An 18,411-nucleotide genomic window follows, 5' to 3' on the forward strand; every position below is an offset into this window, starting at 1 on the left:
GTGGGCCACGAGAGGAGGACGTCATTAGCAGAGAAAGGAAGGTTACTTTTTGGCACAGAAGACAGGCTGGAAGATGCTAGAGACAAACGACGGTGTGGAGGACTAAACACCCACAGGAGCATTTCCAGCACCCCACAGGCTTCAGCTCCAGCCTACCTGCCTGCTTGCAGAACTCCCGATATTCTGAAGAGCCCGAAGTCCGTGATCACCACCTTCCCATTGTCATAGAAAATGTTTTTGGACTTGAGGTCTTTGTGAAGGATCCCCTTCGCGTGCAGGTACCCCATTCCCTGCAAGAAAGGAGAGAGAAGCAACTGGAAGGGAGACACAAACAACTGGAATAGCATAACCCCCGAGGAGACACCAGCTTGTGCCAGCATGCGGCATGGTTACGGATGGCTTTCAGTACCATCTCTGTACGGATCGAACACAAGGAGAGGGGAAGGGATTTCAGACGCGAGTGCTCCTTCACTTCCAGGCAGTGGAGCGTTTCCAAGCGAGGGGTCCAGGAGGGGCGGGAGCACACACATTTGTATCACCCCTCTGCTTGCAAAACAGAATTTCAGCTGAGAGAGAAAACCACATGACATCCTTGGCTCCTGCCTTGCACACGGCCCTTGGGCGGCGCACAGCATGGCGCGTAGGGCCGTGATGCTCTAGTGCAAGCATGAGCAGGATGCAACTAAGATTTCAGGTAGCCCAGATCCATTCAGCCCTCCACAGCCCACTCCTGCACCCTAAAGTTCTAGTCAGCGGGAGCGTGAACCCCCAGCAGAGCTCTGCTCTAGGGGACACAGGGAATGCACAGGGCTGCTGCACCAGTGAGCCTGCAGCCAGGGCCATCTGCAGCCATGCAAAGGGCAGCTTCACTAGTTACTATCTGCTCAGTCATGACCACTGGCCATTGCCTGTGTAAGGGCAGTGTGGAACTGCCTTGCCCCAGGAGAAGCTCCGGGAGCCATTCTGCCTTAGGTAATCACAAGACATCCAGGCATGCAAGGGAATGACTATTCCCTGTGCTGTGTGGGGCTCGCTGTCCGACCTTAGGCTTGTCACTTGGAGTCTCTCTGCCTCGGTTTCCCCATCTGTAAAATGTGGATGACTAGAATAAGCCAGGAATTCGCAGGGGTGCTGTGAGAATCAATTAATGTTTACAAAGTGTATTGAGATTCTTGGCTGGATGCTGCCAAAGAAGAGAGCCATTCTGTTATCATTTTATGCCTATTTGATAAGCTGGTTCCAATTTCATCATCCTGATTAATTCATTATGCAGAAAAAAACAACAGCATAACAAATAGCGTTCACTTTCTTGCAATCCTCTGCTGAGGAGGAGGAATTCTGTATTCATTTTCTTTTTGATTTGGGGAGCTGGAAGGTAATTCAAAGCTTTCCATCTCCACCACCATCGTCCCTCTCTGAATCATTAATTCATGTTTTCTACCTTCACCCCAAGATTAGTCTAGAAATAATTAGAAATAATTTCTAATAGGCTAGAGATCATAGCAGCGTAGGAGGCATGTAAAGGCTTGGTTTAGCTTGGTCTCCTATTGAGACCTATGTCGTGGGAAATTATAATTAGTACCAGTGATGTAAAGAAGGGGGGGGAAGGGAGATCAGAACTTCCCTGCAGCGAGCCTGTTGGAGCTGGTCAAAGGCAGCCAATGACAGAGTTCTGCTAGGAAGACATCTGGGCCGTGACGCTAGGTTATGTTACAAATGTCATGTTTGGAAGAACCCACACTCTGAAGCCCGCTCTCAGGCAATGTCTACACTCAGGAGCTTGTGCTGGCATAGGGCTATGTCGGAATATCCATGCTGGCATAGCCCCCGAGTGTAGACTCGGCCCACACTGACAGAACACAATTTCCCACAATATAAACACCAGCAGTCACCCGATGAAATTCATAGGCGGCAGGATTAATACAAACAAGAGGAAGTACTTTTTTCACACAACACACAAAAAAACCTGTGGAACTCATTGCCGTGGGAAGGTGTACTTTCAGCCATTACAACTGGGTTAAAAAAAAATAACCTCTATGAATTTATTTAGTTAAATCCATCAATAGCTATTAGCTAAGTTGGTCAGAGACGCAACACCATGCTCAGGGCAATGCAAACCTCTGACTGCCAGAATCCAGGAGTTGAATAGGGGGTGGATCACTCCAGCTGCCCTGTTCTGTGCACTCCTCGTGAAGGTCAGGTGCTGGCCACTGTTGGATACAGGATACTGGGCTCAGTGCACCATTGGTCTGAGGCAGTATGGCTCCTCTTGTTACGTTCTCAGGAGTTTTTCTGTCTGTGTAGGAACACCACCTTCCTGAGGATGCCATAGCCATGTTAGTCTGTATCCGCAAAAAGAACAGGAGTACTTGTGGCACCTTAGAGACTAACACATTTATTTGAGCATAAACTTTCGTGAGCTACAGCCCACTTCTTCGGATGCATAGAGTGGAACATATATTGAGGAGATATATATACACACAGACAGAGAGCATGAAAAGGTGGGAGTCTTAATTGGCTTCTCAGAGCTGGTAAGACAACTCCCACCTTTTCATGCTCTCTGTCTGTGTATATATATATCTCCTCAATATATGTTCCATTCTATGCATCCAAAGAAGTGGGCTGTAGCTCACAAAAGCTTATGCTCAAATAAATGTGTTAGTCTCTAAGGTGCCACAAGTACTCCTGTTCTTCCTGAGGATGGTAGCTATGTCAATCAGGACCGTGGCGTTTTCACACCCCTCACCAATGTAGCTATGTCATTTCAACTTTTATGTGTAGACCAAGCCACAGAGCCCAGGTGGCATGAGATGGCTGGTGCCATGGGAAATGCCCAGTCATAAAGAGACCTGACACTTTAAGAATCCATAAACAGGATTAAGGAAGGAGAAGCCAGTTGCTTCTCCATTAAACAGTCCCTCCTCTGCCACCCCACACCAGGTATACAACAGGTTCCTACCAGGGCATGAGCTCTTTTGTGGTCTACTGTTTAGAGCAGAGGACAGAGTCAGGACACTTGGGTTCTATCCCGGTTTCTACCTGTGTCTTGTTATTGGACCTTGGACAAGTCACGTCTGCTTTCTATACCTCAGTTTCCCCATCTGTAGAACAGACATTCTCCTAACCCACACAGGCTTACTTCACCAACAACTGCTAAGTGCTCCAAGAGCCTCTGATGAAAGACACCAAGGAAGTGCTGAACGTGGTGATTATTATTGGAATTACAGGCCCAAAGAGGGGCCTGCACACCCTAATGCATGTAGTAACATTGTATGCCAGCTGGTTTTTGAATGATCGTTTCTATCACCTCGCCAAAAAACTAAGGGCAAGAAAAGAAATTAATTTGTTTTTGTTGCAGTAGCACTGAGTGGCTCCCAACCAACCTCACGCACACTCACACACTTATGTTATAGCGACAATCAGCTTCCAAATGGCCCATACAGTAGAACATGGGTCGGCAACCTTTCAGAAGTGGTGTGCCGAGTTTTCATTTTTTCACTGTGATTTACGCGTGCCAGTAATACATTTTAACGTTTGTAGAAGGTCTCTTTCTATAAGTCTATAATATATAACTAAACTATTGTTGTATGTAAAGTAAATAAGGTTTTTAAAATGTTTAAGCAGCTTCATTTAAAATTAAATTAAAATGCAGAGCCCCCCGGACCAGTGGCCAGGATCCGGGCAGTATCAGTGTCACTGAAAATCAGCTCACGTGCTGCCTTTGGCACGTGTGCCATAGGTTGCCTACCCCTGCAGTAGAAGTTAGTTACCTTAAGCAAGCCATCACCACCTATGACTGTTCATTATAGACCAAATCCCCCAGGGATATTTTCAGCCAAACTTGGACTGAAGTCAGCAAAATCCAGACTCACACTAGGTGTTCTTCCATCCCTTGCCTGGGTGGCTGATGCCTAGAACCCAGACTGAGGTTTTGTTCCGTACCCAAAAAAGGGTGATGTTTGGGTGAAAGATTTGAAATTGGGCTTGGTCACAGCTGGCCTGGGGTGCACAGCAGTGATTTTATGGTGTGTTGACAACAGCAGACATCCTACGGTAAGTCAGTGCTTAGTCACTGGGTGTGCCTGCACAAGGGTCATTCTCTCCCTGTTCCTTTGTGCCACCCCCGTGTTTATGAAAGAGGTAGCAGTTCTCAATGAAAGGAAGAGGTGGCTTTGCAAAGCGTTGTTATTTATAGCCTTGGTTTTGGGTAAAAGTTTCCTGTAGGAAAAGCACTGATGCTGAGTATGTAAAACTTCAGAGGACCCCTGTTCGGCCGGAGCATTATCGTTTTACACACAGGGGACGTGTTATTTCAGAGACTTCCCAAACCCAAGGACAGGAACCTGCACTGGCGGGCCAAACTCCCCTTTCAGACGCACACTCAAACTGGGAGTTGTGCATGTGTGTATCTGAGGGGAGGACTTGGCGCTTCGTGATTTGTTTGCTTTGGCTCACACAGTGCAGTTTAGGAGGAAGGAATTTATCCAACCTATTGCCTAGGATATTTCTCTAAAGTTGGAACAAGCCCTGGACTAGCAAACAGCATCTTTGCCACCCAGCCCAAATTCTCTACCTCTCCCCTACATCTGTCGTCCCAGGTCCCACACCAGATTCCAACAGCCCCGCTCCCCACAGCCTTTGCATTGATAACGATAAGCGCATCCTTTGCTAAGTACTACATTAATTGTCTCAGGCTTCCTGTGTATATGAAAAGTCGGCTCCCCCTGCTGGCTCAGCTTTCTAAACGAATTAACCCGAGGTTAGCAAGGATCACATTACAACAGGAACCCTTGCACCCAATAATCCAACAAGCTTAAAGGATCTTCAATCAAGTAAGGCGACTAAAAGGATAGAGTCGTTCAATTACTGTGACTGATACAGTATAGTCAGGGATCCGTGTCTGGTCTTACTCCGAGCCACCTCTTCTCCCTCCGTCCAGGCTACGCTGAGCCTTTTCTAGGCTGGCTTGGAGAGGAAAGCCTCAGGGCAATGCAGAAGTGCAGCAAAGGCTGCACTGAACAACATGCCAAGCTTGAAAGGTTTGGTGATACAGCATGGTGTCCCTCCTGCAGTGGGTGACACCTACACAGTTTGGCCTGTATGCCAAGGACACATGCACAAAGGCAGCTATAAGTTAAGGATGGGGGAGGCCCCTCACTTGCAATGGAAGCTGCGGATAGGCGGCCTCTGAAAAATCGGGCCTGGATGTTTAGGGCACTGTGACAGAATGTACCCGTGTCCACACCCTACCCACTATTGTAATAATCTTTGAACAAAGTATGCCTTTGGGATGTATCATTCCAAAACTCATAATCTGCGGATCATTATTGTCCTAATAAAATGTGTGTGGCAACACTGTATGTGAAGTTATAAGATTCTGCTGTATGGTGTTCTTAACACATGTTCCAAACTGAGTTTAAGCAATAAACAGAGTCATTGAGCAGGAAGGGAACCAAAAGGCTGCTCAAAACAGGTGAGGGAAAAGCAGCAGGGAACATCCTTCCCTATAGACTCAGTCCCCTGAAGCTCAGCTGGAAATGTTTTCCAAAAGGGGGACTGACACTGTAAAAAGGAGGGACAAACACCGCAAGAGACCCTCCTTTCTCCGTCTCTGCCCATCGATTCATTGCACCCGAAGGGACAAAGGAAGCAGCCATTGAACTGAGAAGGGGTCCTGATCTATGAAGTTCAGTCAGTAAGACTGCGGAAAGCATGGGGCGAGAAAACTTTGCTTTGAGTTTAAAATAGTTTGTTACGTTAGGCACCAGGTGGGTTTTCTCTTTATTTTTCTTGTAACCATTTCTGACTTTTATGCCTCACCACTTGTGATCACTGAAAATCTCTCTTTGTAGTTAATAAACTTGTTTTATTGTTTTATCTAATCCGGTGTGTTTAAACTGAAGTTTCTGGGAAACTCCCTTGGGGGTAACAAGGTGTGTGCGTGTCATTTCTATTGATGAAATGACAGACTTTATATAAACTTTTATTGTCCAGGAGTGGGCTGGGCACTACAGGAAATAGATTTCCCCCCAGAAATGTAAGGCTGGGAGTGGGTTAAGATCACCCTGCCATATAACGCAGGGGGGTAAGAGTCCAGGGGTGGCTGGCTGCAGCACCACACACACATAGCAGAATGCTGTTTGTGAGTAGTCCAGACTAGAGACTACAGCAGCAAGGCATTGTAAAGGGCACCCCAGGTTAGAGGGCTGGGGTGACACAGCTACTCATTAGTCTGGACCAGTGGTGGGCAATTTGTGGCATACGGCCCATCAAGGTGATCTGATTGCAAGCCGTGAGACGTTTTGCTGACGTTAACGGTCCACAGGCACGTCCCCCCGACAGTGGCCAATGCCAGGTGCTTCAGAGGGAGTGAACGGAACAGGGAATCATCAAGCGATCCATCCCCTGTTGCCCATTTCCAGCTTCTGGAAAACAGAAGTGCTGAACTGTAAGCACTTGCTTAAATCCCCTTGACTTCAATAAGACTTAAGACGGTGCTTCAAGATCAGAATGTGCTTAAATGCTTTGCTGAATCTGGGCCTAAATAAACCCAAACTAGGTCTTCAAACATTAAATGGGCACAAGTGAAAATACAGAACCAGGAAGAGAAAAGTGAAGATCCTACCGTGACTTGGGCTACACTGTAGAGTCTAGATGTTGCTCTAGGACATGCATTTGAGTGTTTCAACAGGTATAAGTTGAACAAGGCAAACAGGGCTATAGATACCGCACACACGCAAAGCAGCCCAGTGAGAGGAAACAATCTTAGCATTTCCTGACTGTGATTTTAACTGTGCAACTTCCACATTGCACCAGAGGCTGCTGTAGTTCTAGGCAAACTAGGCAGCTCCCTGGGGCAGCAAGGGCAGCTGGGCCAAACCTGAGCAGCACTGCAACTTGGTGTGCCAGATTACAACGTGCTCACACAGATTTGGCCCGGCCACCCCTCTGTCATGACAACAGCAGGGCCAAACCTGAGTGAGTGGCCCTGCAACCTGGTACTTAGCATGTCCCTCCCGCCTCCTACCCCTTCTACCATAACCATAAAACCAGAGGGCTTGCCATGCCCCCGCCCCAGACACTCATCATCCCTCCTGGTTGAGCAAATCTGATTTATGAGGAGAGGCTGAGGGAACTGGGATTGTTTAGTCTGCAGAAGAGAAGAATGAGGGGGGGGATTTGATAGCTGCTTTCAACTACCTGAAAGGGGGTTCCAAAGAGGATGGATCTAGACTGTTCTCAGTGGTGGCAGATGACAGAACAAGGAGCAATGGTCTCAAGTTGCAGTGGGGGAGGTCTAGGTTGGATATTAGGAAACACTATTTCACTAGGAGGGTGGTAAAGCACTGGAATGGGTTACCTAGGGAGGTGGTGGAATCTCCTTCCTTAGAGGTTTTTAAGGTCAGGCTTGACAAAGCCCTGGTGGGGATGATTTAGTTGGGGATTGGTCCTGCTTTGAGCAGGGGGTTGGACTAGATGATCTCCTGAGGTCCCTTCCACCCCTGATATTCTATGATTCTATTCTAGAGGTTGGAGGGGGCGGCACACTGAGGTATTGCCTAGGGAGGCAGATTGTCTTGAGCAGCCTCTGCGATGCACAAATGCAGTTTTTGCATTTCGGTTCCCAAGGTTGATTTATTTATTTTAAAAAGAAAAAGCCAAGCTCTTTAACCACAACCACCACTGGAAGTCTGCATGTACCACACGTGTGTGTCTTTAAGTGTGAAGGGTGCTAGGGGCACAGGTGGGCAGGAAACAGTTTTCCCACCCTCTAAGAAGTTGAGATTGAGAAATTTTCCCATCCTGAATTGGGACAAAAAGCCAAAAATCAAACATTTTCACAAACCAAAAATAAAAAAAATTCAGACCAGGTCAATCAAAACATTTCCTTTTGATTTTAACTTAAAAAAAAAAAAGAAAAAAGAAAAAAAGAAATCTAAGTTAACATACATTTCTAAACAAAAAGTCATTTAAACATAACAATGGGACTTTAAAAAAAAAAAAAAACAGAGGTCAGACTGTGATATACTGACAATTTGGAAACTGATTTGCAAATATTTTTCAAAAACAGGAAATTTATTGAAACTCACCCTTCCCCCTCCCCCAGTTGTTATTGTTTTGACGAATCAGCATTTTCCAACCAAAAAACGTTTGTCAAAAAATTGTAGAGCAGTTCTAGCAAGTAACGAGTGGGAGCATGGGGGGCGGGGAGGGGGGGAACCACAGGTGCTACGAACTGCATCCCTCAACCTGTTTTTTAAAGTTTGTCCCTCTCCAGATCTGCATATGCAAGTGCTCCGTATACACACACATGGAAGGAGATAGACACCAGTCAGCCATTAGAGCTTGGTGTCCTGCTGGAAGTGCTGTATCCTGGCAGAGCTAACAGGAAGCAGTCAATATCTTTGGCCAGCACATGGCAAGGAACACGCACTGAGAAGTATAGCTGTAAATATGCATTTGCATCTCTCTGGATGAGAGAGCACAGAGAGGGATTTTTAAAAATGTTTGCTGCATATGCTCAGTATTAAGCTTTCAAATGTTTTGAAATTTATACCTTCCAGCTCCAGTGCAGACATACCCAGAGAAAGGGCCACATGGCTGAAAGCGGCATACGCTCCGTACGAAGCTTTCATTTAAAAAAAAAAAAAAATAAATAAAAATCCCTCTCAAAGCTCTCCCATCCGGAGACATGCACAGGCATTATTTTACAGCTCTGCTTCTCAGTGCACGTCCCTTGGCATGCGCTGGCCAAAGATACCGACTGTTGTCTATTAGCTCTGACAGATCTCAACTCAAGCTGGAAACAATACCTTCCAGGTCCAGGGCAGACATAACCTTTCAGTTTCCAACCCATTTTCCCCCTAGCTTGACCACCACCATGCTCCTTGCTGAGAACTATCTATAGCCAGGTTTCAAATGTCAAAGTTGAATTTTCAGTTATCGCTGTGGAAGCAAAAGGTGGAAGCAATTTTTAGAGCAGGAGAAGTCTATTTGTAGTCTGGTTTTAACACGCCCACACACATGCACGCCTACCTCAAATGTAGCTGCACTGATTTACTTTCCATTTATTTTAATAATTTAAAAAAAGTTCCCTCTGGACAGTGATCATGAACAATTACAGCTAAAATGGAGAATTTTTTTAGTAAGATCCAAGCTTCCAACTAGCTGAGGAACTGGCCGACAGTTCTTAAGTAGTTGATATTTCATATTTCTCCTATAATTTGTTCTCTTTCAAACTGAGGATGAATTTGGTCAAGTTGGATGAAGATCACCACCATGCAGACAGCAAGCACAAGACCTAGGCACCACTTAAGCCCCATTTTAAGGGCTTAAGCAGGACTTTAGTTTCATAGACTTTAAGGCCAGAGGGGACCATTGTGATCATCCTGTCTAGCCTCTAAGGGTATGTCTACACTGCAATGTAAGCCCAGGGCTTGAACTCAGGGTCAAGCCTAACCCTCCTTCCATCTACACACAAATCGTGCTAACCCAGGGCTTGGACCCAGGGTCCCAGGACCCCATGGGGGTGGAGGCTCCAAGCTTGAGTGAAGCTGGGACCCAGGGTTCTAGCCCCACTGACTTGTGCTCTGGGAGTCAACCTAAAGTATCCCACAATTCCACAGGCTGACTTTCTTTGCCCTCTGGACAGTCAAGTTTGGTAGACAGTCAAGTTTTCCCACACTGCACCATAAACAAAGGGCTAGTGCAGCCACATTTTGGGAGGGCGCTAGGAAGTCTGGGATATGGGTGGTTGGACTCGGGCCTGCATACTGTAGTGTAGACACTGGAGCCCCAGGTTGGGACAAAGGGTTCAACAGTTCCTAACCCGAGGTTACAAATAAGAGTGGACACTCCAACCTGTGTTAACAAATCCAGGGTCTACTAACTCGAGTTATGCATAGTGGCTGAGTTTCACCCAGTGAGATGAGGATGCCCGTGTGATATACGGTACCTTCACAATCTCTTGAGCGATCTGCCTTGTTTTGTTGACATCCAGGACAATCTTTGCATCTCTCACCACTGAGTAGAGCGTCCGTCCTTTACACAAACTGAAAGAAAAAGAGGGGGAGATAAACAAACAGGCTGATATAAATAGAAAACCAAGAAACATCATTAAATCCAAACACGGATTAAAAAGAGAACCTGTAAAGGGGGCTAAAAATAGATACAGTATTTTGGCTTCATACCAAAACAACGACAGACTTTGGAATAAATCTCAGAGCTCTCTCTGAGCATGTTGGGAGGGAAATATCTTAGCTCTAGTATATGTTGCTAGCACCCCTATAGATCCGGAGTAGTATCCGATAACCCTTTATTCTCTGATTTTGTTCCCCATTTTCTAGTTGGCAGAAAGCTCCTGGCCGTAGAGCTTTAGACTTTTGGGCAGAACTCTCCGTATCTCTCCACCTTGTCCTCTACCGGATAAAACTCACAGATCTAAGAGGAGCCAAAAGAGGAGGGGGGGGGGGGGGGAAGAAAAAAAAGAAAAAAGCCTGTACGTTGTACAAGGTCCTCCAATTTTCCTTCTTGTACCAGTTACAGTAAAATCTATTTACAGGGCCTTAATTACCAAAGGCAACTGATAGCAGCAGCTGCAGGGGGAAGGGGGCATATAAACCAATTAAAAATATATTGACATTTGAATATCGTAATGGAGTATGTGGGTGGACTCTGCCTCAACTTCCTCCCACGAAAGAGGGCTTTTTTCTCCCCCCCGTCTATACCCACCTACGCTCATTACAGGCAACTTGAGAAAGAACAGACTAAATACCTGTGTCTGCATAATAGAGCACCCAAAAAAAAAATCTCAATTTAAATAGGCTTCAAGAATCACAGATGTTAATTTGATCTTGTTCTAGTTAATGAAACAAAAGTTTGGGCTTTTAATTACTCCTTTAACCCACCCACCACATCTTCCTCCTTCACCCTGACACTGGAGGCAGAACACTGACAATGTTCAAAAACTTTGAGAGAGTGTCTTTAGTGGAAATGATGTTTGCAGCTGTGTGGCTGTTTGGAACTGATCTTGGGAAGAGTGTGCAAGACTTGCCTTTACCACCTTGCGTGATAAGGTCAGGCTGAGTGGAATGAAACCTCAGGACAAGTATCACTTAAGAGCACTGAGTGGCCTGGATCCCCTGCCAGCCCTGCAAAGTGAGAGATTCTGGGATCCAGCTAATGGGGTGGGGAAGAGGTCGGGGTGAAAGCTTCACAGAAAATGATGGCCTGACTCTCCTGGTCAGTCAATCAAAGGGGTAACAGATGGGTCCAAAGAGAGCCCTAACAGTGCAATTCACACTCGTGTGTTCAAATACTATTAGCCAATTCTCCACCACCACCGAGTGGATGGGGAGCAGAAACTTGGATGCGGGGCAGCCCATCTAAAGTAGCTGTGGAGTACATCAGGCTGCCCTCTGACAAAATGAGCCAAGTTTGCCAGGCCTCAAGCCTCCATTACTCGGAGTTGAAGCACTTCCTTCTACAGAAGAACCTTGGAGAGCCCCAGGTCAGTGGTTCTCACTCTATTTACCACTGTGGGCCACATATGCAGCTCTCTGTGTGTTGTGTGGATGTGGCCCACACAATATATACACTACCTGTATGGCTCTGAGGATGTCACATGGGCTGAAGCTGTGTGCTGTTTGGGCCGCCAGCAGCTCGTGCCCCACGGGTTGAGAACAACTGCCCTAGGTCGATCAGGATTCACATCTGATGTGTGAGAGCTGTCGTTTTAGATTCGATGACTGGGCAACCTGCAGATTTTGGTTTTCCTGGTTACCATGGTGCCATGTTGCCTAGTAGCCCTTGCCACGTTGTACCACTCAGTTGAGCTTTTGGATAGAGGGGCCATTTAATCATGACTATCGCTATTATTCCAACCAGGTTTAGTGATAAGGTCATTTCATTCCTATTCTGTTCAATGATTAATTGAATCTATTTCTATTTATTAAATGTTCCTGGCAGTCTCTAGATGCATGGACACAAGCAGCAATTCATAGGCTTGATCTACAACAAAAGCCTGGACCAGCAGAGCTGTGTCAGCTAGGAGTGTGAAAATGAAATCACACCCCCTAGTGAGATGGCTATGCTGACAAAACCTGCGGGATATGTGGTCTTCCTACACCAGCAGAACTCTTCCTTCTGTCAGCATCTGTTGCATCCATACTAGGAGACTACGCCAACACAGGCCCTGTAGCATAGACATGGCCAGACATTAATACAATGAGCTGACTGTCAGCTAGGTGAATCACCAATCTCACCCATCACATCATTTGTATTTGTATTATAATAGCACCCACGCAGGCTGAGACCCCGGTGAGATAGGTGCGGTACAGATGTAGTAAAACTGTCTCTGCCCCAAGAGCTCACCAATGTGGTTTCAGACAAGGTGTAACAGACACAATGGAGGGGTATGGGGTGCCAGAGTGACATGACTCGAGCCTGGTTTCTCACGGGCTGGCAGCATGCACAATATTTAGCGAGAGGCGGGCTGGTTTGGAGAGGCAGGGAGAGACTTTAACAGAGGCCAAGAAGCGGATGAGTAGCAGGAGCTCTAGCTTGATGCTGCCGCGGAGCTGTAATCAGCTGCCAGGGTTCTGCAGGCTTCATGGTACCACTGAGCCTGAAGGAGGGATCTGGAAGAGGGGAGTGAGTAGGGTAGGGCTAAATGACGAAAGGCCAACAGGAAAAGGGCAAGAAGCTCCTATCTGGCCTGGTGGGGAGGGGGGAGGTGATGGGGTCAGAATGATGGGCTGGGAAGATGATCTTAGCAGCAGAGGCGGCGGTGTTGCAATAGTCAAGGCCAGAGAGGACGAGGGGGCAGGAGTCAAGACCGGAGATAAGGGCCTTTGTTGGGTTTGGCATTGGGCATAGACAGGAAAGACCAACCCTTTGGAAGGCTGCGGAGGAGGAATTGCTCAGATTTAGACACAGCCGTGATGAGTGGGGTTAGGCAGAGGTCAGAGTCAAAAATGATTAGTGACAAGAAGTCTCAGCCTGGAATCACTGTGCTAGGCACTGTACGTACAGAGCAGGGACTGTCCCTGCTATAGGAAGAGTTTGCCATCTAAATAGGGAAGACAAAGGGTAGAAAGGTGAGCAGGGGCAGAGAGGTGAAGTGACCAAGGTCACACCGTCGGTTTGTGGCAGGAGCCAAGAACAGAACTCAGGTCACCCGAATCTCAGTCCAGTACCCTATCCATTGCACTGTATGGGTCTGAAGAACTGAGAGAATGGTTGTGTTGTCCAGCGGGATTGAGCGGACAGACTGTGTGAGGTGACAGTGGGCCAAAGAAGTTGTAGGTGGGAAGTTTCACTAAGACTGTTAAGGTCTACAGAGTGAAGGGAACTTCCCTGGCCACATCCTCAGGCCACCATGTCAGCTGGCTAACGATGGGGCAGTTAATCAGCCCCAGGGACCCCGGCAATCACATTCAGTCCCAGCGAGCCTCTGCAAGTCACGTGGCCAATGAGGCTTCAGAAGTATTCAGTTCCGCTTGGACTTTACTTCAGTTGGAATTAATGAGACGCGCTCGTAACAAATTGAAAGGCTTCATCTTTCTTGGCCTTTGCCGAGCAGGTTTATGTCACTGACCAGATGGACGCTAAGAAAAATAAGATGACTGAAAAGGAAACACTCAAGCCTCCTTCCAGTAAGACACAACCAGGGCCGGCTCCAGGCGCCAGCATTCCAAGCAGATGCTTGGGGCGGCAATCTGCAAGGGGCGGCAGTCCGGGTGCTTTTGCCGCCCCAAGCGGGGCGCCCAATTGCCGTTGCAGACGGTGGGGGCCGTCCGTGTGCCGTTAGGGCGGCATGCGCATTTCCGCGGCGGCGGCAATTCGGCGGCAGCTTCTATGCTCAGCTGCCCGCGGTGGCAATTCGGCGGCTTCTGTCTTCCGGCTGAAGACAGAAGCTGCCGCCGAATTGCCGCCGCTGCGGAAACGCGCGTGCCACCCTAACGGCATATGGACTGCCCCCGCCCTCCGCAGCGGCAATTTGGGGCACTGCTTGGGGCGGCAAAAACAGTAGAGCCGGTCCTGGACACAAGCCAGGGAGAAGCACGAAGAACCCCACTATTCCTATGCACAGCCACACCTCCACGAGAGTCCAGCTCTCATTTAGGCATCTGAAAAAAGGCCAAGACTTCTACATCCAGTCTGACTAGGCAGGCTGGGTGCTGGAGGGATGGTATGGAGGGAAAGCAACAAGGCATCCTCCTCCTATGCCTGCAAACGGGATTGGTGGCCACTCCTGGTTTAGTCCAGCCCAACGGCTGCAGTGGCCCTGCACTATCCTAGAATGGACACCACTGGAGGAGAGAGGGCTGCCAGATCTAATCAGTGACACGTTCTTTGGCCCTGCCTCTCCCCCAGCCTTCCCATGTGCCGCCCCCTATGCAAGAAGCCCCCTGCAGAGATGGGCTCTTTACCATGGAGGGGGCATGCATGATAACATAATAATTAGACAGGTGGGTGTACTTTTCATGCCGACCGGTTTCAGGGCCGGTGCAAGGAAGTTTTGCACCCTAGGTGAAACTTCCACCTTGCGCCCCCCCCCCCCAGCCCTGCGACAGCTCCCCATCCTCCCACCTTGAGGCACCCCACCCCAGCTCACCTCTGCTCCGCCTCCTCCCCGAGCATGCCGCCCCCGCTCTAATTCTCCTCCCCTCCCAGGCTTGCAGCGACAAACAGCTGATTGGCGCTGCAAGTCTGGGAGGTGGGAGAAGTGGAGCGGCGACCACGCGCTCAGGGAGGGGGCATAGGAACGCTGTAAAAAAAAAAATTGGGGGCACTGCTTTTCGGCACCCCCAAATCTTGGTGCCCTAGGCAACGACCTAGTTTGCCTAAATAGTAGCACCAGTCCTGACCGGTTTTGTCTGGTTATTAATTACTATGATCACCACTGTAGCACCTGGGGTCCTGGTGCATGACTGGGACTCCTATCGTGGTGGGTGCTAGACAGTTTCCTTGTTGCGTCTATTTGTTGTTGTCGTCAAGCTGGCCAGCCGTGGCTCAAGAGCACAAGAACCAGGGCACAAACCCCAAGTTAGTTGTGAGTTCTGTACCTACATATCACCAACCAACCATCAAGTGGGAACTCCTCAGGCATGATAACAGCCTTAATATGGCGTCACAGACAGTCCCCTGGGGTACTCAGATCTGTCTTGCTGCCCAGGCAAGCCTGCCTGTGTGACAGATAGTCCTTTACGCCAGGAATCACTTCAAGTGTAGCTCGAGAGCTTGTCTCTCTCACCAACCAAAGTTGATCCAATAAAAGATATTATTTCACCCACCTTGTCTCTCTACTGTGAATCACAGCCAGTTTCAGGTTACTCCTTGTGCCAAAGGACCAGCCACTTACTCCAAGTCAATCACACTTTAGCTCTCACACCAAAGACAACACTTGTAGCCAACCCTACAATAAACTATCTAAAGAGTTATTATATAGGAACAGGAAATAAGAGTTATTTACAAGGGTAAAGCAGGTAAACCCACAAATGAGTTACAAGCTTCAGTTTCAAAGTGTAATAGATGCTTCTAGAATAAGCAAGCTCTAAATGTTCTGAGGGCTGACCTAGGCTAAGTAGCTGAGGATCCTTTGTTTATGCCTAGAAAACCTTGTCATAGTCCAAGCAGCACAGAGCTCCAGTTCCTTCTGCCTAGGAGTTTTTATTCCCTCCCCCCACTTCTGTCTGAGCTGCAAACTCAGCTGACAGGAGGAATTCTCTTGCATGACTCATCTCCATGGGGATGGGAGAGTAAACAACAAAGACACTTGTCCTCTTTAATGTTCCCCGCTAGTTTGTTTGGTGTCCATGAGCCATCCCCGTCAGGCAGGACATAACGCCTTCTGTGGGAGAGCAGCATTTCACCCCAGTTAGTGTCTCTCCTGTCTAGTGATTTACACAGTTATGGAGGCTTACAATGCAAAACACTCAATTATCACCGTATAGTATAGAATACCAATAGGATAAGTGAGATTAATGCAGGCAGAAACTTACAAGCATTCATAAAGTCTAAAAGCTAAATGCATTCTTATACTGTAATTCTAATACCTATTTTAGCAATACTAACATGCAGGTGAACCAGAGTGATTCCAGCTCTGTATTTATCAGTATCCAGTTGAGACATGGAGACCTTGGCATGAGCTGGCACCTGGTCTGCCAGTCTCACAGGTGTCTATTGTCTTATACTGGGATTGTAAGTTCCGTGGGACAGGGACTGTCTTTTTGTTCTGTGTTTGTACAGCACCTAGCACAACGGGGTTCTGGCCCATAACTGGGGTCCTTAGGTTCTACTGCAATAAATAACTACAGCAACTGCATAGCCCCTCTCTGCCCCCTTGTGTAACAGAATTACACCAGTCCCACTGCCAATGGGATGGCCAGAACTTCAGAGATGGATGCTGGGTTTGGCCCTTTAGGAAGCTATACAACAGCAAAAAAAAAAAAAAAAAAAAAAAAACCAAAACAAAAACCCCTAAACCAAACCAAACCAAAAAAACCATCACATCCTACCTTAAATAGTTTCCCCATCTTCTTTTTGGCATAATCTTTCCCATTTACGCTGATAATTAAGGCTACGATTATGTCAGAGGTCATGGAAGTCAGAATCCATGACTTCCATTGATGTCTGTGACATTTTCTGCCCCAGGGCTGGAGTTCCCAGACAGTCCTGCCCCCGCAGCTCCCAGCCCCTACCCTTGTGGGGGGACCCCGCAGCTGCCCAGCTGTAGAGGGCTGGTAATGGACCCCCTGCAACTGCCCAACAACAGCGACTGGGGGGGGCCGGGGGTGGAGAGACCCTGCAGCTACCACTTCCCAGGGGTGAGGAGACCCCACAGCAGTCCAGCCTCGTGGGCAGGAGGATCCAGGAGCTCTCAGGCACTGCAGTGGTGGGGGGACCCAGGAGCCCCAGCAGGTGCTGACCCCACCTCTCCCTTTCGTCAGGGATATTTTTAGTGAAAGTCAGGGACAGGCCACGGGCTTCCGTGAATTTCTGTTTATTGCCCATGACTTTTACTAAAAATATCCATGACAAAAACTTAACCTTACTGATCATTTACACAAAATTCCATTCCCAGGCAATCAGGAGCATGAAACTCTGAGCTTGACTGTCCAATGTTTATAATAAAAATACTAGGCAGTGCAAGAGACAACACTGAGCATTTTCCCAGGCTTTGTGTCGGGGAAGCGAAGAGGCCTGTAACAGGTCTGGACTCACCCCTGCAGCACCTCCTGCTGGTGACTCTGGGAATTAGCTCAATCCAGCCATCAGAGCACCCTCTGCAGGCCAGTAGTCTGCCTGTCCTCTGGCCCCATGTCCCTCCTGGACCCCAGTGCCCTTTTATCTAGGGTGCTGCCCCCTGGCTATACACCCCTCAGTACTAGGGTCTCTCCTCCCTAGGGAACCCCCACCCCCTATCCCCACCTCACCTCAGAATAAGGCCACTGCCAGTCACCAACTAGCCCCCACTCCCTTGGGCAGACTGCAGTATAGGCCACTCATCACAGGTAAGGTTGGGTTTGGACCTGCTGCTTCAGCCTACCCCTGGGCTGCCCTCTGCAACCCCCAGTACCTTCTAGCCCAATGCTAGGCCGCAGCCTGAGGCTTTCCAGGCTGGAGCTCCCCGGCCTTTCCCCAGCCCTGCTCCACTCAGGTACCCTGTGTCAAGCTCCCTACAGCCAGGCCCTTCTCTCTCTGAATGCAGAAAAAGACTGTCTAGCCTCTGGCTCCCAGCCTTTTTATACAGGCCAGCTGTGGCCTGATTGGGGAAACAGCCACAGCAGGGCCACGCCCCAATCAGCCTAGCTTTTAGAGCTGCAGCCCTCTGCCAGGGCTGTTTTAAGCCCTTCCCGGCAGGAGCGGGGTAGCCACCCCGCTACAAGGCCCCAGCTGATAAATTTGTATTTACTCCTCATGGGAGGTGCTCAGATATCACAGGGGCAAGCGCCCACATAAAAACAGAAAGAATAAAGCAGAGCACTGAAGAATTAGCATGGAAGAGAGCAGGCACAATGGGCAAGCAATGCAATCTTAACCAAAGAGCGAAGAAGCGTCCTGTTCTCTATGCACAGATTAGTGCCTTTCTACAGTCGTCAACTTCCCCCAGAATCATGCAACTCTGAATGCAAAATTATTTGAAGGCCAATTTTTAAGCTGATCAGAGTTTAAGCTTTGCTTGAACTCCTCAGAATATCTAAGTCTTGCTCAGAGTTCAGAGGGTGAACACTTTGGGCAGACACACTGTATATGTCATAGAAAAACCACAGAGGTTGAACTCCCACACTGAGTGCAAATTAGAAACCACCCTAAACTCACTGCGTTTGCCACGTTAATGGCTGTTAGAGATGACTGCATCTGAACGAGACTATACTAATGACCAGGGCTGGGATTTCCAAAGGGAGT

General features: G+C 48.2%; 1 protein-coding gene across 1 annotated transcript in view; it reads right to left on the reverse strand.

The window, feature by feature from the left end:
- Positions 1-18,411, reverse strand: part of KSR2 (kinase suppressor of ras 2) — a 280,870-nt gene that overhangs the window by 21,392 nt on the left and 241,067 nt on the right. The window contains exons 15-16 of the mRNA XM_054005981.1: positions 9,956-10,052; positions 157-290 (exon numbers count right to left, since the gene is read on the reverse strand). Of these exons, the coding sequence (XP_053861956.1) occupies positions 157-290; positions 9,956-10,052 (231 nt within the window). The remainder of the gene's footprint in view (positions 1-156; positions 291-9,955; positions 10,053-18,411) is intronic.

This window comes from Malaclemys terrapin, chromosome 16 (genome assembly GCF_027887155.1).
Source record: "Malaclemys terrapin pileata isolate rMalTer1 chromosome 16, rMalTer1.hap1, whole genome shotgun sequence".
Taxonomy (NCBI): Eukaryota; Metazoa; Chordata; order Testudines; family Emydidae; genus Malaclemys; species Malaclemys terrapin.